At 43.8% G+C, this 23,278-nt stretch overlaps 1 protein-coding gene across 1 annotated transcript in view; it reads left to right on the top strand.

Moving 5' to 3' along the window:
- Nucleotides 1-20,755, top strand: part of dytn (dystrotelin) — a gene marked incomplete at both ends in the record, with an annotated part of 75,873 nt that extends 55,118 nt beyond the window's left edge. The window contains 7 exons of the mRNA XM_084322189.1: nt 1,225-1,388; nt 2,271-2,382; nt 3,387-3,488; nt 17,496-17,542; nt 18,183-18,324; nt 19,164-19,800; nt 20,751-20,755. Coding sequence (XP_084178315.1) covers nt 1,225-1,388; nt 2,271-2,382; nt 3,387-3,488; nt 17,496-17,542; nt 18,183-18,324; nt 19,164-19,800; nt 20,751-20,755 — 1,209 coding nt within the window. The remainder of the gene's footprint in view (nt 1-1,224; nt 1,389-2,270; nt 2,383-3,386; nt 3,489-17,495; nt 17,543-18,182; nt 18,325-19,163; nt 19,801-20,750) is intronic.
- Nucleotides 20,756-23,278: the final 2,523 nt, after the last annotated feature.

Raw genomic sequence — 23,278 nt, 5'->3', positions numbered from 1 at the left:
TGAACCGTATTCTTCACTGGTTGAACCGTATTCTTTACTGGTTGAACCGTATTCTTCACTGGTTGAACCGTATTCTTTACTGGTTGAACCGTATTCTTCACTGGTTGAACCGTATTCTTTACTGGCTGAACCGTAGCGACCCTGGGTTCTATGAAAAGCGCTATAGAAATTTGATCTATTATTATTATTATTATTATTATTATGAACCGTATTCTTTACAGGTTGAACCGTATTCTTTACTGGTTGAACCGTATTCTTTACTGGTTGAACCGTATTCTTCACTGGTTGAACCGTATTCTTTACTGGTTGAACCGTATTCTTCACTGGTTGAACCGTATTCTTTACTGGTTGAACCGTATTCTTCACTGGTTGAACCGTATTCTTTACTGGTTGAACCGTATTCTTCACTGGTTGAACCGTATTCTTTACTGGCTGAACCGTAGCGACCCTGGGTTCTATGAAAAGCGCTATAGAAATTTGATCTATTATTATTATTATTATTATTATGAACCGTATTCTTTACAGGTTGAACCGTATTCTTTACTGGTTGAACCGTATTCTTTACTGGTTGAATCGTATTTAAATGTATTATGCTTTGATGACTGAGGTTCGGGGTGATAACCTATAAATGTTCACTGCATTCACTATCTTTACCCCAGAGAAGAGCCGTATGTGAGGCATAAGTTAACAGTGTGGTGTCAGCCTGTGTCTGCAGTCATGTTGGGTCCCTGCTAGCATTCATCCTGAATCAATACGATATCTGATGAAGTGTTACAGGAGCAAACCTGGAACCCTTGTTTGAAACTAGAAATGATGTGTTTGTCTGTGGTGCTCCTACCCTCCACCACCTCTAGCAGACAAAGAAGCTTCTCCTAAGAGCAACGTTGGTTCACTTTGTTTCAAAGAAGCTTCTCCTAAGAGCAACGTTGGTTCACTTTGTTTCAAAGAAGCTTCTCCTAAGCGCAACGTTGGTTCACTTTGTTTCAAAGAAGCTTCTCCTAAGAGCAACGTTGGTTCACTTTGTTTCAAAGAAGCTTCTCCTAAGAGCAACGTTGGTTCACTTTGTTTCAAATGGTGATTTTTGTGTCAAGATTATAAATACTAGTCAAGCATTTGTAACTAGTTATTGTAGAGATAATTCTGTTCATTCTAAAACAGCACGATGCAGCTTCATAAGTGATTTAAAGTATGTAATGTTATGTGTGTGTGTGCGTGCGTGCGTAGGTGCTGACTCCCAGTGTGAGTGAGGACCATGTGTTGTCATGGTTACAGGCTGACCCCTGTCTGTTGCTATGGCTGTCCACTCTGTACCGACTGACCGTCAGCGAGAACGTCACCCACTCAGTACGCTGTCACACCTGCAAGGACTGCCCTATCACTGGTCTCAGGTATGTGTGTGTGTGTGACTGCCCTATCACTGGTCTCAGGTATCTGTGTGTTACTGCCCTATCACTGGCCTCAGGTATCTGTGTGTGTGTGTGTGTGCATGCGTGCAGTGTTTTGAAATTTGATTTAAAATCAAAAACGTATGTATTCATGTTTTGATTGGTCTGTGTGTTTGATTGATTAATTGATTGAAAACTTTATTAACAGATTGCAGATTGGGTACAATACAGTACAGCTCAATACTTTCATCTCGTTTACATCAGGGTCCCCCATTTTCAATTCATCATAACATATATGACATACAGATACAGTACTGCTACATCTAGACATTTATGACATACCAGATTTACAAATACAGTACTGTTTGTGATACAAAAATAGTCTAAAAAAGAGAGTATACTGTATACATTTGACGTAGAAACTGTACATTGGAGGAGGTTGGGTAGGTGGGGTGGGGGGGGTTGGGTAGGTGGGGTGGGAACTGTACATTGGAGGTGGTTGGGTGGGTGGGGTGGGGGGGGGTTGGGTAGGCGGGGTGGAGGAAACTGTACAACTGTACAAGCAAAACTGTACATTGGAATATCGACGAAACCTTACTTGGTCCCAAGAAGAGGGTCTTGTGTATTATTGGGTTAGGACATTTACTGTACATTGGAGGGGGTTGGGTTAGGACATTTACAGGGGCCAGTTTCGAGTTGCAGTCTCCCGTAGGTGCTCTTTGAGAGTGGTTTTGAAAGTGGGTAGTGATTCACATTCCTTTACAGCTGTGGGTAGGGCGTTCCACATTGATGTGGCATAATTGCGAAACGTGTTTAGTCCCTTGTTTGAGCCGAATCTCTGTGTGTGTGTGTGTGTGTGTGTGTGTGTGTGTGTGTGTGTTACAGGTATCGTTGTATGAAGTGTGTGAACGTTCATCTGTGTCAGACCTGCTTCCTGACGGACAGACAGACCAAGAAACACAAGACTACACACCCTGTCCTGGAGCACTGCACACAGGTACGCGCGCATGTGTGCACACACGCACACACACACTCACACACACACACACACACAAACACAAACCAGAGCTGTAGCAGGTGGAGACGGATACCAGACCATACCAGTGGTCCTGAGATAACCAACACACACACACACACACAAGAGCTGTAGCAGGTGGAGACGGATACCAGACCATACCAGTGGTCCTGAGATAACCAACACATACACACACACACACAAGAGCTGTAGCAGGTGGAGACGGATACCAGACCATACCAGTGATCCTGAGATAACCAACACATACACACACACACACAAGAGCTGTAGCAGGTGGAGACGGATACCAGACCATACCAGTGGTCCTAAGATAACCAACACATACACACACACACACAAGAGCTGTAGCAGGTGGAGACGGATACCAGACCATACCAGTGGTCCTAAGATAACCAACACATACACACACACACACACACACACACACAAGAGCTGTAGCAGGTGGAGACGGATACCAGACCATACCAGTGGTCCTGAGATAACCAACACATACACACACACACACACACACACAAGAGCTGTAGCAGGTGGAGACGGATACCAGACCATACCAGTGGTCCTGAGATAACCAACACATACACACACACACACAAGAGCTGTAGCAGGTGGAGACGGATACCAGACCATACCAGTGGTCCTAAGATAACCAACACATACACACACACACAAGAGCTGTAGCAGGTGGAGACGGATACCAGACCATACCAGTGGTCCTAAGATAACCAACACATACACACACAAGAGCTGTAGCAGGTGGAGACGGATACCAGACCATACCAGTGGTCCTAAGATAACCAACACATACACACGCACACACACACACAAGAGCTGTAGCAGGTGGAGACGGATACCAGACCATACCAGTGGTCCTAAGATAACCAACACATACACACACACACACAGATGCTGTTGATGCTGTTGACACTATCTCTTTCTCTTTCTCTCTCGCTCTCTCTCCCTCTCAGCCCTCCTGGAGAGAGTCCCTGTCATCATTAACCCACAGCGCCTGCCATGCCCTGTTGCCACGACGATACACGCGCAGAGAGGCAGAGAGAAGGCGTGGCCTAGTGAGAGTGTCATCAGAACAGTTACAAGCCAAGTGAGATCTTTGATATAACCAGAATGATCTTTATTGAACTAGAATGATCTGTTAAAGGTAGAATCTGTGATGCCATCAAACAGCCACCTCTAGGTCGCGCTTGGTATTGCACTTTGTTTACATGTTTAGTTCTGATCTGCCGTGTGGGTCGGAGCTGAGTGGGGACAGGGAAGAGGTTGCTACTGCTGACCACACCTCAGGTTCTCCACACCGCTCCTGTACCTGACGAAATCATGATGAGTAGCTATGAGATTGGTGTCATCCGCGAATAATAATGGAAGTAGAGTATTACAAGACATAGTCAAATCATTAATGTAAATAAAAAATAATAAAGGGCCCAGAATAGAACCCTGTGGAACCCCGAAGAGATCCTTGATTTAACCGATGAGCATTCATTGGATGACACAAACTGCTCTCTGTTGTCTAAGTAGTTTGTAAACCACTTGAGGGCAATATCCTGAACACCTATTTCTATCTATTGAGTTTAGAGATGAGAATCAAGTTCAAGTTCAAGTTTCTTTATTAGTTGTCATACAAAAATACAGAATACTTTTATATGAAATGCTTTTTTCTGTTCTGCTCCTGAGAGTGTGCTAGATCAAAATAAAATAGATAAGTACAAAATAGAAAGTCAAAAGTACGTAAACAAGTGTAAACAAAAGTGTTCAATATACATATATACAATATACAACACAGAGTAGGAAAAAAAATTGTAACCGAGTTACAATACAATATACAGTACAATGCAGAAATGGGATGAGGTACAACTTAGGGTAAGGTGCAATGAGGTATGAGTTGTAGTGCAAATCTCTTTACCAATAAATATAAAGTTTGTTAAAGTGTCTAAAGTGGGTAAAGTGGGTGCTACATTGAGTTGTTTATTTAAAGTGAGTGTGTACGTGTGGATGTGTGTGCTGTGAGTGTATTTGATGGTTTGTTACATAGTGGTATTGTCGTTGAGCATCCTGATGGCCTGGGGCTAGAAGCTCCTTCTGAGTCTCTCTGTGCTTGCCATGAGACTCCGGTATCGCTTGCCTGACCGCAGCAGTTCAAAGAGGCAGTTGTTTGGGTGGCTAGAGTCTTTGATTATTCTCTTAGCCTTACCCCTGCAACGCTTGTTGTAAATGTCTTGGAGAGTGGGAAGCCCACCTCCAATTGTGCGTTCGGCTGAATGGGCCACTCTCTGTAGTCTGCTACGGTCTTGTGCAGTGCTATTCCCAAACCAGGAGGTGATATTGCCAGTCAGGATGCTCTCTATTGTGCATGAGTAGAAGTTCTTAAGGATCTTCTGACTCACTTTGAACTTCCTTAGGCGCCTACACTGTCAATGTGTGTGGTCCATGTCAAGTCCTCGGATATGTGGACTCCGAGGTACTTAAAACTGTTCACTCTCTCGACCGGTGCCCCATCGATGCTGAGGGGGCTGTAGTCCCTGACCCCCGACCTTCTAAAGTCCACAATCATCTCTTTTGTTTTGCTGACGTTCAGGGAGAGGCAGTTCTCCTGACACCACCGCGCAGAATGTTGTGGTTGACAGTATCAGACCAAAACTAAACATGTAAACAAAGTGCAATACCAAGCGGGGGGGGACTTTTTCCTAGGGGTCGCTGTTTGGCGGCATCTAAACATTCTGCCTTTAACCCTTTGTCGTGTGGCAGTGAAAGGGTTAACATTCTGTCTTGTTGCAGTGAAAGGGTTAACCATTTGGTAGTGCGGCAGTGAAAGGGTTAACCATTTGGTAGTGCAGCAGTGAAAGGGTTAATCTAGAATGACCACACCGTATACCTCAGTTTGAACTGCAAAAAATATTAGATTAGATTCAAATGTATTGTCATCATGCAGTGCAAGTACAGCACAACGAAAATAAGTTTTGCATCCAACCAGAGTGCAAATTTAACAGTAAAGTGCAACAGCAATATACAATGTACAGGTGATTAAACTCTGTATAAAATATATAAATGAGTACTACCGAGTAATAGTGCTAATCAGATGTATGTACAGAGTTGTAGTTAATAGTAGTTAATGTAGTTAATTAATGTGTACAGTGATGCAGGTATAAATACTCTATGGTAGTAAGTCATACTGGTTGTATTAATATGTACAGTGATACAGGTATAAAGACTCTATGGTAGTAAGTCATACTGGTTGTATTAATATGTACAGTGATACAGGTATAAAGACTCTATGGTAGTAAGTCATACTGGTAGTATTAATATGTATAGTGATACAGGTATAAAGACTCTATGGTAGTAAGTCATACTGGTAGTATTAATATGTACAGTGATACAGGTATAAGACTATGGTCAGCAGCGTAACTAGTAAGATAGACATGTATCTGTCCATCTTTCAATGGTATGTTTCTGTTTCCTGTTCCCAGCAGCCGTACACCTGACTCCTCCCCCCAGTCATCCTACTCCTCCCCCCAGCCTGCTGCTCCTCCCTCCTCGCTCCGCCCCCACCCTCGCCACGCCCCGGCTCCCTCCCCTCCTCCTCCTCCTCCTTCCAGCTCGTCTCCTCGCGTCTCCTCCTCTCCCTCCAGGCTTCCCTCAAAAACCCAACCGACAGAAGAGGAGGAGGATGAGGATGAGGAGGAGGAGGAGGAGGAGGATGAGGAGAAGGAGTCAACGCCACAAGTATGAACCTACACTCTTAAAAAGAGATGTGTTGAAGTAGAGCTCCACAAGTATGAACCTACACTCTTAAAAAGAGATGTGTTGAAGTAGAGCTCCACAAGTATGAACCTACACTCTTAAAAAGAGATGTGTTGAAGTAGAGCTCCACAAGTATGAACCTACACTCTTAAAAAGAGATGTGTTGAAGTAGAGCTCCACAAGTATGAACCTACACTCTTAAAAAGAGATGTGTTGAAGTAGAGCTCCACAAGTATGAACCTACACTCTTAAAAAGAGATGTGTTGAAGTAGAGCTCCACAAGTATGAACCTGTACCGTTCACATTGAAGCAGAACCATTATCTGAGTTAAAGGTGCTATAGATGAAATTTGTATGTGGTATTCGTATTTATTTATTTTAATAACACATCCACAGAGCTTTTAGAAAGGTGCATAATAAAAGTATTGCTTTCCCCCCCAAAAATGTATTAATACATTTATACCACTATTATACTCTACCACTACCACTATCTACCACTGCACAGAAACGACCACTTTCATAAGCGGTTATTCATAACATCCATGTTAATTTAGCCCAGAACCACAGGAAGAGGAGCTTGAATGAACTGAGTAAAACAAAACTAACTCGGTAGGGAATAGACCCTCTGACTATACAAGAACAACACAACTAACTCTGTAGCGAATAGACCCTCTGACTATACAAGAACAACACAACTAACTCTGTAGGGAATAGACCCTCTGACTATACAAGAACAACAAAACTAACTCGGTAGGGAATAGACCCTCTGACTATACAAGAACAACACAACTAACTCGGTAGGGAATAGACCCTCTGACTATACAAGAACAACAAAACTAACTCGGTAGGGAATAGACCCTCTGACTATACAAGAACAACACAACTAACTCGGTAGGGAATAGACCCTCTGACTATACAAGAACAACACAACTAACTCAGTAGGGAATAGACCCTCTGACTATACAAGAACACACAACTAACTCGGTAGGGAATAGACCCTCTGACTATACAAGAACAACTAAACTAACTCAGTAGCGAATAGACCCTCTGACTATACAAGAACAACACAACTAACTCGGTAGGGAATAGACCCTCTGACTATACAAGAACAACTAAACTAACTCGGTAGGGAATAGACCCTCTGACTATACAAGAACAACTAAACTAACTCGGTAGGGAATAGACCCTCTGACTATACAAGAACAACAAAACTAACTCGGTAGGGAATAGACCCTCTGACTATACAAGAACAAGTAAACTAACTCGGTAGCGATTATACAACGGCATGCAAATTTCTCGATTCTGATTGGCTGAAAGTCAACTTACACATGGGTATTTTTCATAACCCAACGCTCTTGGTCCCAGGACCCGCCCACAACCGCTTTACTATCAATGCGCCGTTCGTGGTTTTAGGAATGAAAGCAAGATGGCGGACAAGCCGGACGCGTCTATTCGAAAGGCAACCGGTTCATGCGTTTTGCGAATCTGATTGGCCACTGACGTTTCTGGTCATGTGACATGTGCGCCCAATCGCGTGACGCGCCCATTTCCGCCTCGACCAGCAGCAAACTACCTAACGCCTAATTTATCACTGGTTAAGCTTAGGCGACTCTTTCGAAGTTGGTTAAGGTTAGAGTTTGGAATCAGGGCTGGCGTTCTATCGCCCTGCTCTAAAGACAAACTCTAACCTTAACCAACTTCGAAAGAGTGCCTAAGCTTAACCGGCGAAAGAACTTGCCGTCACACGATTGGTGCGACCAAAAACAGCAGTGGCCAATCAGAGCGCAAAACGCGAACGCGGAAGCATGAACCGGTTGCCTTTCGAATAGACGCAAGCCGGACAGGAAACATTACGAAAGGATAATGGTGATAGGGTCATAAAGACTAAATGAAAAACTATTCTGTCACGGCGAATGTCTTAGTTGCTTAAACAATGTTGGATGATGTAATTGATGGGTCATGAATCATTGTGGAACAAAATAAAAATCGCGCAAATTGATTGATTGATTAATTGCATATTTTGTTTTTTAAATAAAAAATTTCCTACTTTCTATAGAAGCAGCTGGGAGGTGCGCTGTTTTAAGTGTGCGTGGACTATTGAATTGATTGATTGATTGCTATTTTTTTTTTGATCAAATAACATTTTTTATTATTATTCACATGAAACAAAACACATTAACACAATCACAATACATAGAACTTCACAAGAAAATAACAAAAACAATAATAATACAGAATAACAATTTATACAGACAAAGAGAAAAGAAAACAGAGTTCAACCTTCTAATTTCTAAATCCAAGGGGTACTATCTAATAATTGGTCTTTCCCAGTGTTCAGCCCCGATTCCCGGCCGTGTGACCTTATATTAATAAAACGTACATCTCCAATTCACCACAAGGACCACTTTTTGAGAACACGACCCGAAAACAGAGCAATGAACCTTCATGAAAAAACAAAAACCTGTAGGTGTTCCATAGACTCACAGAGACCGTGTAAAAGTGACCAAACAGTGAAGAAATAGTTAAATAGCTGCCCCCCCATTAAATCCCCAGCTAAACTCAAGAGGACAAGACAAAAGACAAGACAGACAAAACATTTCCTCCTCCCCCTCCCAAGAGACCGCCGGACCCCCCCGATCAGGCACCCCAACCCCGCTCAGCCGCACACGGCGGTCCTTACCTTCTCAGCTGCTGCGAACCACAGGTCAATGCCAGCCTGTCCTACCCCAATCACCCGCGCCGTGGATATCTCAAGATAAATCACATCCAATAGTGTTAGGGACCAGTTAATCACTGTAAGCTTCTCAGGCTCCTTCCATCTCATTGCTATTAGCTTCTTCGCTGCTGTGACACCCGCTAGGACAACCCTTTTTAGTTGAACGGACGCAGGTAGTGTCGTTATATCGTTCAGGAGTAGCGTAACAGCTGTGAATGGGATAGTTAAGCCACACAGGTCTGAAAGTTTGTCCGTTATTGACCTCCAGAAGCGGGCCACTGGTGGGCAATCCCAATACATATGCATATAAGTGCCAGTGGCCTTTTGAGAGCACAAAGTGCACCGAGAGTCGGTTATCAGTCCCATAGCAAATAGCTTCCTAGGTGTAAGATAGGTCCTATGAATATAATTAAAATTAATTTGCTGGTGATTGGGGTTGCGGGAAGATAATGCCACATTTGCCCAAACATCATCCCAGTCAAACTTGGGGTCCAACTCCGGGATATCCACACGCCAGATTGTATCCAATGATACATTTTTATACGTGGATTGAATTAAGAGCGTATAAAAGTCTGAGACAAACCCTCTGGATGTCGTCCTGTCCACTATGAGCCTGAGGAAGGGGTGTGGGTGCAAAGCTTGAGCCCACGGCACGCCATGCGCCCTCAGTGCTGACCTTAGTTGAAGGTAAAGAAAGAATGACTCGCCGGGAAGATCATAAAATTCTCTTAAGTCCTGAGGCCGTTCTTATCATAAATATCCTCCAGAGTATGCACTCCCCTCCTTTGCCATTGAGGAATATTAACCGGCTTGTGCCCAACAAGTAATTGCTGGTTATTAAAAATTGGAGAGTCCAGGTGCCATGGGCATTTAACCCCACACGACCTCTGTACATTACGCCACGTTTGGATCACGTGAGTTATGATCGGTCCATACCTCAGCCGGCATTTCGAAATAGAGACAGTGGAGTACACTACATCCTGCAATCTTAGCGGTGAGACTGCCGCCGCTTCTAAGGAGCGCCACGATACAGCCTCTACAGGGTCTAGCCAGCACATCAGAGGTCTCAGTGAAAAGGACCAGAAATAAAGCTTAAAATCAGGGATTGTGAGGCCCCCATCTTGTTTTCTACGTTGAGTAGTAGCCCTTTTGATTCTCGGGCGTTTGTTATTCCAGATAAACTTAGATACCATCGATTGTACCTTGCGCCAGTGGTCTATTGGAGGGGGCAGGGGGAGCATTGAGCTAACAAAATGTATCCTAGGCAGGACGTTCATTTTGATTATGGAAGCCCGGGCTTGTAAGGAGTTAGGAAGGGGCGACCACCTGTCTAGATCCTGGCGTATTTTATCATAAGTACCCGTGAAGTTGTACTTAGTAGTTTGGTTCAGCGTGGGGAATATCTCTATGCCCAAGTATTTAAAATGTTCTACTATGGGGATATCAGCTGGTAGTCGTACCGTCTTGGCCAGCTCATTAATAGGTAGGCAGGCTGATTTGTTCCAGTTAATCTTAAAGCTTGACATTTTACCAAAGTCGTCGATTATTCTCAATAATTTTGTGGCCGACCGGGAGGGGTCGTCCATGAAAATCAGCAGGTCATCCACATAGAGAGCAATTTTGTGTGGAGTATTATTGACCATTATGGGGACGATGTCCTCCGATTGCCTAATAAATTGGGCCAAAGGTTCGAGGGAAAGCGCGAACAGTCCTGGGCTCAGAGGACAACCCTGTCTAGAAGATCTGGAGACTGGAAAGAGTGTGGAACAGTTTTTGCCTGTCAGTATCATCGCAGACGGCGAGGCATACAGGACTTTAATCATATGAATAAAACTCTTCCCAAGACCCATGACCTCAAGTACCTTCCACAGGTATGACCACTCAAGTCTGTCAAACGCCTTCATGGCATCCAAAGACAGAACTGTGGACGGAGTTGTATTGTCTTTACGGTTATCGATTACATGCAACAGCCTCCTAAGATTATCTGTAGCCAGACGCCCCGGGATAAAACCAGTTTGATCGCAGTGTACCAATACCGTCATAAATCTCTGCAGGCGGCGGGCCAGCACCTTGGCAAACACTTTTAAATCGGCCCCGAGAAGACTCAAGGGCCTATAGCTACCACAATCATTGGGATCTTTGTCCTTCTTGAGAAGTAAGGAAATCAACGCCATGTTGACATCTCTTGAGAACTCCCCTTGCTCGATAGCATAATTGATCATATCGAGCATCAATGGACCCAGTTGGTCCCAAAAAGCTAAATACACCTCGGGTGGAATACCATCCCAGCCTGGTGCCTTGCCCCTCTGCATTTCAGCAATCGTCTCCCTCAACTCCATAAGAGTGATCGGTTTCCCCAGTTCCTTGGCCTCTTCCTCAGAAATGTGGGGTATCTCAAGCCCGCCAAAGAACGATTCAAATTTAGAGTCGTCGAGATTAACCTCTGAGCTATATAACTGCGAGTAAAACTCTTTAAAAGTGTCGTTGATCCTTTTCGAATCAGTAGTGATTGTACCCTGTCGCGTCTTGATCGAGGGGATATCCGAGAAATGATCATTCGAGCGTATTTTCATTGCCAATAGATGGCTAGGCCTGGAGCTGTGAAAGTAGTAATTTTGCCTTGTCCTATGTATCAAGAACTCAGACTGTTGTTTAAGTATGGAGTTTATTTCCTTCTTGACTATCTTACGTTGTGTGTTTAGTCGATCACTATAGTTAGTTTGCAAAGATGCGTATAGATCCGCATATAATGTTTCCAGTCCTTCTAGTTTTTTTGACCGGGATTTACGTAAGTTGGAGGCGAAAAGTGTGACATGACCCCTGATAAATCCTTTCAATGCGTTCCATAGGACCCTGGGGTCATCGACCGTGCCAACATTGATCTGCAAGAATTCAGCTAGTTTACTCCTGAACTCCGAGCAGAAATCATCGTTCTTTAATAAGGTTGAGTTAAAACGCCACCTGGGAGCTCTCATGGAGAGCCTGCCAAAGGTTGCCACAAGGAAAATCCCCTTGTGGTCCGAGAGAGCCAGGGGAACCAATGAGACGTCGAAACTATCAAACAAATTAGGGGATGCGAATGCATAGTCTATTCGAGAGAAGGTTTTGTGTCTGGCAGACAGGTGAGAGTAATCCTTGAGGGTGGGATTGGATAAGCGCCATAGGTCTGCGAGCCCAGTGTCCTGGGCCCACATCCTGAGGGCCTTAGAGGACCGTTTTTGGTCGCTTGTTTCAGAGGATCCGGACCTATCCATATCCGCATCCCAGCACGCATTAAAATCGCCACCCACAATGAGAGCGTATCCAGTAAGTTCCAACATATTCTTCGTGATTGTATTATAGAACGCTGAATCAAATGTGTTAGGGGCATACAATGCTATTATTGCCATCTTCCTATGAGAGAACTCAACTTTTGCTATAGTAATCCTTCCCTCCGTGTCCGACCACACATCCAGGACTTTGATATCAAGGTTACGTCTTGTAACTATGACGACTCCTTTCGTCTTATCATCGGCTGAGGATGAGGAGATAACGTGATATTGTCGATTTGCTAGCCTCGACACATCACCCACCAATAAATGCGTCTCACTAAGGAGAGCAATGTCAATATTTCTTCTCTTCAATAACCAAAGGACACTGGCACGCTTGTGTGGGCCGGGGCGTTAAGACCTCCTGCGTTCCAAATTAAGATATTCAGTTTAGCCATGGTCGAGTTTGTCTAAATGCGTAGAGAACATACCAGTGCAGCCAGGCTGAGTACAGAGGCGCTGATCCAGGCGGGCCCAGACGGTCAATCCCAGGAGTTCAGAGGAGGAACAATTACACACATAAGACAACAGCACATAAAACACATAAAAATACCACCCCAGTTACAACCCCCCCTCCTTCTACTCTAAACCCTAACCCACCCGTCCTATTATAAGCCCTCCTATACCCACTCTCCAATCCCCACCCTATGCCCCATCCACTAAGGATGGTCATCTTCCTATCATTTCCCACTAGAGTCATGGATCCAGTAAGACGCTCCCCACTCCGACCCCCCTCTAGATAAACCCCTGATTAAACCCCCACTAGTCCAATAAACACAAATAATAATAAAAATAAAATTCAATAAAGATATCGGTCGAAAACCACCTGAGCCTTGGCCCCAACATGAGATAACCATAATGGAAAAAATAGCCATTATTATATAATAACTCAACATCACACCTGCAACCATCTTTTTCCGAGTCTGCGCTTCAATGCCACAATGTTATAGCACAAATGGATAAAGGAAAATTCAAAACAAAATTAAATTAAAGCATACCAGCCGATAGTCTAAGGCAGGATCGGGTCACAGGTAAATTGTGCAAAATTGTGCAAACAGATGTCATTTAAACAACGACAATAATAAGAAAGGGAAAAAAAGGGGGTTATGGTCAAAGTGCACACCTGTAACAGTCCCTCTGATCAGGCACAACGGCTGAAATGACATAACCTATGTAAGAATAGAATTAAACACATTCATTAATCCGAGGATGGTAATAGGCAATACCTGACACAACCTGTTATCATATATTGTTTCAATAAAGATATCGGTCGAAAACCACCGTGAGCCTTGGCCCTAACATGAGATAACTATAATGGAAAAAAAAAAATCATTATTATATAACAACTCAACATCAACCCTGCAACCATCTATTTCGGAGTCTGCACATCAACGTCGCAATGTTATAGCACAAATGGATAAAGGAAAATTCAAAACAAAATTAAATTAGAGCATACCAGCAGATAGTCTAAGGTAGGATCGGGTTCCAGATAAATTGTGCAAACAAATGTCATTTAAACAACGACAATAATAAGAAGGGGAAAAGGGAGTTATGGTCAAAGTGCACATCTGTAACAGCCCCTCTGATCAGGCACAACGGCTGAAATGACAACCTATGTAAGAATAGAATTAAACACATTCATTAACCCGGGGATGGTAATAGGCAATACCTGACACAACCTGTTATCATATATTGTTCCAATAAAGATATCGGTCGAAAATCACTGTGAGCCTTGGCCCTAACATGAGATAACTATAATGAAAAAAGAAAAAAGAAAATAGTCATTATTATATAACATCTCAACATCAACCCTGCAACCATCTATTTCCGAGTCTGCGCATCAACGTCGCAATGTTATAGTACAAATGGATAAAGGAAAATTCAAAACAAAATTAAATTAGAGCATACCAGCATATAGTCTAAGGTAGGATCGGGTTCCAGGTAAATTGTGAAAAAACAAATGTCATTTAAACAACGATAATAAGAAGAAGGGGAAAAGGGGGTTATGGTCAAAGTGCACACCTGTAAGTTCCCCTCTGATCAGGCACCACGGCTGGAATGACATAACCTATGTAAGAATAGAATTAAACACATTCATTAACCCGGGGATGGTAAAAAGCAATACCTGACACAACCTGTTATCATATCTTGTTTATATATATATTCAACCGATCTTCTCCTACCGGAGCCCAAAGCTCAAAACAGCCTGGATATAAAAATAACAGCATACAAGAAGTTAGTTAAGGACCCGATCACCGTTGAATTGTGCGAGCCGATTACACTTAAACAGCAACAACAACCAAAGTGCGTAAATATTAACGGGTCTCGAATGTCTCAGCGCAGACGATAGACGCAGCCCGCTAGCTAGCCCGAGGCTAGCGCGTAAGCTAGTGATGAATCCGGATAGCACGTTAGTCTATTATGTACATTGTTCAGCTAGCTCGTTAGCTTCCAAAGAGGCGATACACAAGTACGACCATGAGGTCAGCTTTAGCAAGTAACAGAAGTCATTGGGAAGCCCCGCTAGTTGGATGGGCAGTGGGCAGTTAGCATGTCTGGGCATGACAGCAAGTGTTTGTGAATAGCCGGCCCTAACAATGTATTCAGGCCCAAATCGCCAAGTCACTCACCCGATATAGTTATCAAGCTACATTCTCGGGTATCCCCTCGAGATATTCCTTCGCTTTATCCAACGACCATCGACCTTATCCAACACAGATAATTTCGCGGGAGCGAATAGCGTGGGCCTCAGGCCTAGTTTCCATAGCCTGGACAAGACCAATTTGTATTCGCCTCTCTGTGCTTGAACCTCCGGTGTAAAGTCTTCGAAAATGGCCACTTTGTGATCGCCAAGCCTCAGATTACCCCTTCTGGCACGAGCCGACCGCATGATGAGTTCCCTCTGCTGTAGCCTGTTCAGCTTGACGATGATGGGCCTCGGCTCTTTGTTCACACCAGGAGCGGACCTGCCCGCTCTGTAGGCCGACTCACAGACGGGAGGCGAAGAGAAGACGTCATTTCCCAGTATTTTTTGCAGCAATTCCGGCATGGTCTCAGAGAGACGGCCTTCCCCGCTGCCCTCCGGTACTCCAACAATCCTGATGTTGTAGAGTCTCTCCCGGGACTGTATTTCCTCAATTACCGACTGTAGTTTGGTAACTTCAGCCTGCCTAGCCAGCAGGGAGGACTCGAGATCCACCATCTTCTCGCCCTGTAATGATACCTCCGTCGTTAACGCAGCTAGCTCGATAGCATTAGCCGAGGAGACAGCGTGCATCGACTCCATCTTGTCTATCAGCGGGACGACCACCAGCCTTATTTCCTCCGATATCTCTCGATGAAGGTTGACACAAAAATCCGCCAGCACTTTCTTTTGTGCTTCAGCGGAGCGTGTCTCAGACTCTGCATGTAGCTTGGTCATGACCAAGAGCACAGCTTCGCTTATCTCACCGACACCAGGCGATGGTGCGGCCAGGCCCGGTGGTGGTTTGCTGGTTGGGGCGCTCATGGATCTGGTTTCCACCACCGACATCGCAGAAAGTCGAAAAAAGTCGACGACAGTATTTGAAACACGACGAATTAGCAAGCAGACAAAAAACAAATAAAAATAAAATAAAGACTAATGGGGAGAAACGTATATTCTGCACGGTAGAAGGGAGCTCATGTGAAACACGTCTACTCCATGATCGCTCAGCTCCGCCCCCTAACCGATTGATTGCTAATTTTATTACTGTCCGCCTTGTTTCCAACTGGTTAAGTTTAGGCCCTCTTTCGAAGTTGGTTAAGGTTAGAGTTTGTCTTTAGAGCAGGGCGATAGACCACCAGCCCTGATTCCAAACTCTAACCTTAACCAACTTCGAAAGAGGGCCTAAACTTAACCAGTTGGAAACAGCAAATTGTATCTGCCTTGTTTACAACTGGTTAAGTTTAGGCCCTCTTTTGAAGTTGGTTAAGGTTAGAGTTTGTCTTTAGAGCAGGGCGATAGACCACCAGCCCTGATTCCAAACTCTAACCTTAACCAACTTCGAAAGAGGGCCTAAACTTAACCAGTTGGAAACAAGGCGGACAGTAATACAAATTAGCAATCAATCAATCAATCAATCAATCAATTCAATAACCCACGCTCACTTAAAACAGCGCACCTCCCAGCTGCTTCTATAGAAAGTAAGTTAAAAAAAAAATAATAATCTTATAGGGCAAAGAACCCCCCCCCCCCCCCTATATAGGGCAAAGAAAACTTAATTTTTTTTCCTATAGGGCAAAGAAAACTTTTTTTAATTTGTTTTACCTACTTTCTATAGAAGCATCTAATAATGAAGTTCTATAGAAAGTAGGTTAAAAACTAAAGAAAAGTTGGATGTGTTAGTTTGCTGGATGTCTAGTTGAAAGACAGTTGGATGTCTTAGTTTGTTGGATGCCTAGTTGAAAGACAGTTGGATGTCTTAGTTTGTTGGATGTCTTAGTTGAGAGACAGTTGGATGTGTTAGTTTGTTGGATGTCCTACTGAGAACAGTTGGATGCACTTCCGAGCTGCTTCCACATGAAGGCAACTTCTCTTTTTTTTTTGGGAACTACTTTTTCAGGCGGATGGTTTTTTCAATAAATCTTCAATTAATGTGTGTTTATTGTATAGCAATAAGGTTGGATGAATGTACCAGTTGTATAAAAGCCATTACACCACGCGCAGTCGTGGGTTGTGACAATTAGACCACCCCTAGGCATGGTCTAATTGTCACAACCCACTCCTGCGCGTGATGTAATGCTTAAATAGACCATCTGACTATACAAGAACAACAAAACTAACTCGGTAGGGAATAGACCCTCTGACTATACAAGAACAACAAAACTAACTCAGTAGCGAATAGACCATCTGACTATACAAGAACAACAAAACTAACTCGGTAGAGAATAGACCATCTGATTATACAAGAACAACAAAACGAACTCGGTAGGGAATAGACCATCTGACTATACAAGAACAACAAAACGACTCCTGACCTTGTAACTCCCTACAACACTAACTACCCACTCCCTACAACACTAACTACCCACAGATATACCAAAACATACAGAAGGTGGTGTCACTCCTGACCTAGAGTAGACAATATGTTACTAGAATGGAATGGATAGAAAGTATTATTAGCTGTTTCAAGACATTTGATTTAAACAGATTTACTGTCTCCAGTCAGATATTTTAAATAGTTGATGGTTGAATATCTGGGTAACAACCCCCCCCCCCCCCCCTACAAACGAATGTAATGTTTTATTCACAACAGTGTCTGTTTGTTACTGTGTTACCAGAGGGGAGCTCTGCTGAAGGACGTGAGAGATCTACAGAGAGACAAGTGGTGAGACTCCATCAGGCCTCCAGACCAGGTCCCAGACCTCAGGCCTCTAGACCAGGTCCCAGACCTCAGGCCTCTAGACCAGGTCCCAGACCTCAGGCCTCTAGACCAGGTCCCAGACCTCAGGCCTCTAGACCAGGTCCCAGACCTCAGGCCTCTAGACCAGGTCCCAGACCTCAGGCCTCTAGACCAGGTCCCAGACCTCAGGCCTCTAGACCAGGTCCCAGACCTCAGGCCTCTAGACCAGGTCCCAGACCTCAGGCCTCTAGACGAGGTCCCAGGCCTCTAGACCAGGTCCCAGACCTCTAGACCAGGTCCCAGACCTCAGGCCTCTAGACCAGGTCCCAGCCCTCTAGACCAGGTCCCAGACCTCTACCTCATATTAAAGAAACACTCCAACCTGTTTCTACCTCATATTAAAGAAACACTCCAACCTGTTTCTACATTATATTAAAGATATGTGGTAAGACATACTAAGGTTGGTAAATTCCTGTTATCTTTCACCTTGAAGGCTGCTCATCTACTTCTGTTTACAGCCAAGCTGACCGTCTGCCATGTCAATATAATGACCACATATTACAATTCTTCAAGGGATCTTATGTCTGTGTGTGTGTGTGCGTGCGTGTGGTGGGGGGGGGTCTAGGTTACTTGAGAGGGAGCTCCAGGCATGGCGGGTATCTGTCCAATCAGAACAGGGGATTCTGGAGGACAGGTGTTCTGAGATGGAGGTTACCATGGATACCCTGAGACAACACAACCTCAGACTGCAGGGCATGCTGACAGAGGTACATAGATCTAGAACCTATAGATACCTATGGAGACATGAAATACCTACATGCTATACATAAATAGTTAGGATAGTTAAATGATAACATTCCTGGTATATATAAATAGTTAGGATGGTTAAATGATACATTCCTGGTATATATAAATGTACTTATAAAGAGCTTCTCTACAGGGCTGGTATATATAAATGTACTTAAAAAGAGCTTCTCTACGGGGCTGGTATATATAAATGTACTTATAAAGAGCTTCTCTACAGGGCTGGTATAAATGTACGTATAAAGAGCTTCTCTACGGGGCTGGTATATATAAATGTACTTATAAAGAGCTTCTCTACAGGGCTGGTATATATAAATGTACTTATAAAGAGCTTCTCTGCAGGCCTGGTATATATAAATGTACTTATAAAGAGCTTCTCTACAGGGCTGGTATATATAAATGTACTTATAAAGAGCTTCTCTACGGGGCTGGTATATATAAATGTACTTATAAAGAGCTTCTCTACGGGGCTGGTATATATAAATGTACTTATAAAGAGCTTCTCTGCAGGGCTGGTATATATAAATGTACTTATAAAGAGCTTCTCTGCAGGCCTGGTACAGGGCCTCCTCTATAATAACCTCTTGTTCTACATTTACATTTACATTTAGTCATTTAGCTGACGCTTTTATCCAAAGCGACTTACAAGTTCTGTACGACAAGACAGCAAGAAGGGTACAACTCTATCAGCTGAGTAACAATGTTCATCAAGTGTTGCGTGTTACAGTGTAGGTTAGTTTATTAGGACAAGTGCATGACAGTAAGGTTAGTCAGGGTTAGATTTTATTTTTTTTCTACCCAGGCGCTGAGCAGGACACACCAACACGCGAGCGTCAAGCCACACGAGAGAGACACGCCGGGAGCCCCCCCGAGCCCCGGAGGAGGAGGAGAGGAGAGGGGGAGAGTAGAGGAGGAGGAGTATGACAGAGATGACTTAGAGGAGGATGAAGAGGAGAGTGAGCTGGCCTTCATCAAGGATGAGGAGAGCGAAGAGGAGAGGAGGGAGGAAGAAAGGAGTGAGGAGGAGTGGAGAGAAGGAGATGTGAACAGAGGAGAGGGGAGGACTGAGACTGGACTGCACACGGAAACTCCATCTCCCACAATCCAATGGGGGACAAAGTCCACAGAGGACGAGGCTGACCATATCGAAGAGAGAGAACCCGTGGTTGATGGGCGTCTCAGCGGTCAAATCACGGACCGGTGGTTTGTCAAAGAGGCAGGGTTTATGGTTAACAAGCATCTCAGTCGTCCAGTAAGAGAGCAGCACGTAGTTGGCGCGGAGGCAGTTTGGAATGGCGGCCCTCTCAGCGGTCCACTAGCGGAGCAGTGTTCGACTGAAGAGGAGGATCATGGGATATGTAGTCCCGTAGAGCTGGAGGAGCAGCTGGAGGAGCTGGTGCACAGTCTGAAAGCTGATCTCTCACAACACTCACACACAGGTGAGAAGATTACCGCACCATAGAGACAGAAGTCGTCACATTGTGACTATTTGAGCACATATTGTGGTTGCAGATAGATGACTCACAAGATCTTTGTCTAGTCTTAAAGGGGAACGCACCCGTTTTAAGAATCCACACATGTTCTTCCTGTGCGCCAGGACAGTTCCGTCAGTATGTTATTCCTGTGTCTCAGGACAGTTCCGTCAGTATGTTATTCCTGTGTCTCAGGACAGTTCCGTCAGTATGTTATTCCTGTGTCTCAGGACGGTTCCGTCAGTATCGCGGGAATCGAACCGGGAACCTCCGAATTCTCACAGAGAGAGAGAGAGAGAGAGAGAGGCTCATTTGCACAAATATTTATTTTTCAAGGCCATGGAAATAACATGTTGGAATCTTAATTTGGGTGTAATCCTCCTTTATGTTTAGGAACTACATTTCCCTTTCGTGTAATTTAACTGTGTTGTGTCCAGTTTAAAACTCTTCCATTGTGTTTCTTTATATTGTGTCCAGTTTAAAACTCTTCCATTGTGTTTCTTCATGTTGTGGCCAGTTTAAAACTCTTCCATTGTGTTTCTTTATGTTGTGTCCAGTTTAAAACTCTTCCATTGTGTTTCTTTATATTGTGTCCAGTTTAAAACTCTTCCATTGTGTTTCTTTATGTTGTGTCCAGTTTAAAACTCTTCCATTGTGTTTCTTTATATTGTGTCCAGTTTAAAACTCTTCCATTGTGTTTCTTTATATTGTGTCCAGTTTAAAACTCTTCCATTGTGTTTCTTTATATTGTGTCCAGTTTAAAACTCTTCCACTGTGTTTCTTTATGTTGTGTCCAGTTTAAAACTCTTCCATTGTGTTTCTTTATGTTGTGTCCAGTTTAAAACTCTTCCATTGTGTTTCTTTATGTTGTGTCCAGTTTATAACTCTTCCATTGTGTTTCTTTATGTTGTGTCCAGTTTAAAACTCTTCCATTGTGTTTCTTTATGTTGTGTCCAGTGAACAGGCTGAAGACGGAGCTGCTCCGGGCCTCAGAGGGCGTAGGAGACAGTGTTCATTGTCTGGTATCAGCCGTCAGCAACACACACACACTAAGACCTTAGACACACACACACTAAGACCTTAGACACACACACACACTAAGACCTTACACACACACACACTAAGACCTTAGACACACACACACTACGACCTTAGACACACACACTACGACCTTAGACACACACACTAAGACCTTAGACACACACACACTACGACCTTAGACACACACACTAAGACCTTAGACACACACACACTAAGACCTTAGACACACACACCAAGACCATAGAGACACATACACCAAGACCTTAGACACACACACACTAAGACCTTAGACACACACACACTAAGACCTTAGACACACACACACACACTAAGACCTTAGACACACACACACTAAGACCTTAGACACACACACACTAAGACCTTAGACACACACACTAAGACACACACACACTAAGACCTTAGACACACACACAGACTAAGACCTTAGACACACACACACTAAGACCTTAGACACACACACACTAAGACCTTAGACACACACACTAATACCTTACACACACACACACTAAGACCTTAGACACACACACACTAAGACCTTAGACACACACACACTAAGACCTTAGACACACACACACTAAGACCTTAGACACACACACTAAGACCTTACACACACACATACACTAAGACCTTAGACACACACACTAAGACCTTAGACACACACTAAGACCTTAGACACTGTGAAGTGCCACAGAACAAGTGACACTTTTGGAAATTGACATCCTGATTCGTTCCAATATAGCCGTATATACCTATTTTTCACATGTAATTATATGCTTCATTATTCAATTATTCAATTGACGATGGACAATGACCTCCCAGGATGGCAGAGTGGGTGTGAAGTGCCACAGATCAACAAGTGACACTCTTGGAAATTGACATCCTGATTCGTATAATATGACCAGTATAATCTTTTATAGACTTTAAAAACTGAACTCTGGAGGATAATGAAATGATGGCTCTACTTATAAAAATGGAAATGAGCCTTTAATGTCTGAAGAAAAGGTGCCTGTTGTCTGTGGGAACAGGCCCGAAATAGGGAGTCAACCTGGCAGCAGGGCCTCTTCTCGGAGCTCTCCGACCGGTTAACCCTTTGTGGGGTCTGAATGAGATGAAAAGTGAAGGGACTTTCCACAGCAGAGACAATGGGAGTCTGTTCCAGCAAAAATGTTACAATTACTTTTCGAGTTACGGCCTAGTGGAGTAGAAAGGGAGGAGAGCCAGTCCCCACGTACCGTGCACTGACTGGCTGGTGAAATGACATCACGGTGACAGCGCTGTATTTGGACCAATAAGCAGAAGAGATCTGGGGCCCTTTATAAATGGCAACTGGCCAGATCACAGGCAGATTTTACACTGAGCTAGAGAGATAGGAAGATGTTGCTTGCGGGCACAAGCCGTGCCAGATGAGATGTTTTGTGTTATACTTCTTTTAAACTGTAATGGATATTTCCGCTCAAGTCTTTTTCTGTAACTTTATTGAAATAAAAATGACTTTTTATAATCCATTGAGTTCTTGGACTGATTCCTGCCAGCAATGCCAGCAAATACCAGCCGCGCCCTGATTTCCTCTGAGGTGACTATGTCCTGAAATACAGATTGAATCAATTGACTGGTTAATGCTTTTCAGCTAAAAAATATATATATATATATGTATATGCTATGTACTGATAAGAAATACTATGCATGTAGATGGGTGTTGTTTGCGGGTTCCGGTGTCTCTGTGTCCAGACTGACTGTCTTATGTGGGACCTCGACCGTCTGAATCACTGCAGGGTTCAAGACGGTCGGTTCCGCTGACGGAGGAGGAGGAGGAGGACAGGAGGGGCCGGGGAGTGCAAACAATGATTACGTGTTAGTACAGTGGTAATACTTATTAAACGATGAAGTAATATCATCAAGCTTTCAAATGAGCAGTATTACAGACCATTCCTCACAAATGAGGACGGTGATGGTGGATGATATAATAGTTCTCCTAGACAATACATTCGGTTTATTTCAAACAAGAAGAGATTAACAACTCTTCATGATTACATTTCATATCAACTGGATATCACAAGACCAGTGACTTGAAGTAATCTAGACAGAAATAGTAAATTGACTCGAGAACTTGGCGAGTTTAGCACCTCGCCGGGGGATATCGAGCGGCCGCGGGTTTATATCTCGAGTAGGCGATTGAGATATATAGAGGCGACCTGTAGCTTAACAGACACACACACACTAAGACCTTAGACACACACACCACCACCACCATGTTTAAGGCACGTACCAATACTGATGGAGGGGGAGTGGTGGTTCTGCCCCACTACCTCAATTCAAGGTGAGGACTGGTCAAAAAGCCATCACCTCTTATCTAAGATAAGATATTCCTTTATTGATCCCCTTG

The sequence above is a fragment of the Notolepis coatsorum genome (assembly GCF_963971535.1).
Source record: "Notolepis coatsorum genome assembly, chromosome: 1".
In the NCBI taxonomy this organism is placed as follows: domain Eukaryota; kingdom Metazoa; phylum Chordata; class Actinopteri; order Aulopiformes; family Paralepididae; genus Notolepis; species Notolepis coatsorum.
Note: the sequence above shows the minus strand (reverse complement) of the source record. Positions and strands in the feature narration are given on the sequence as shown.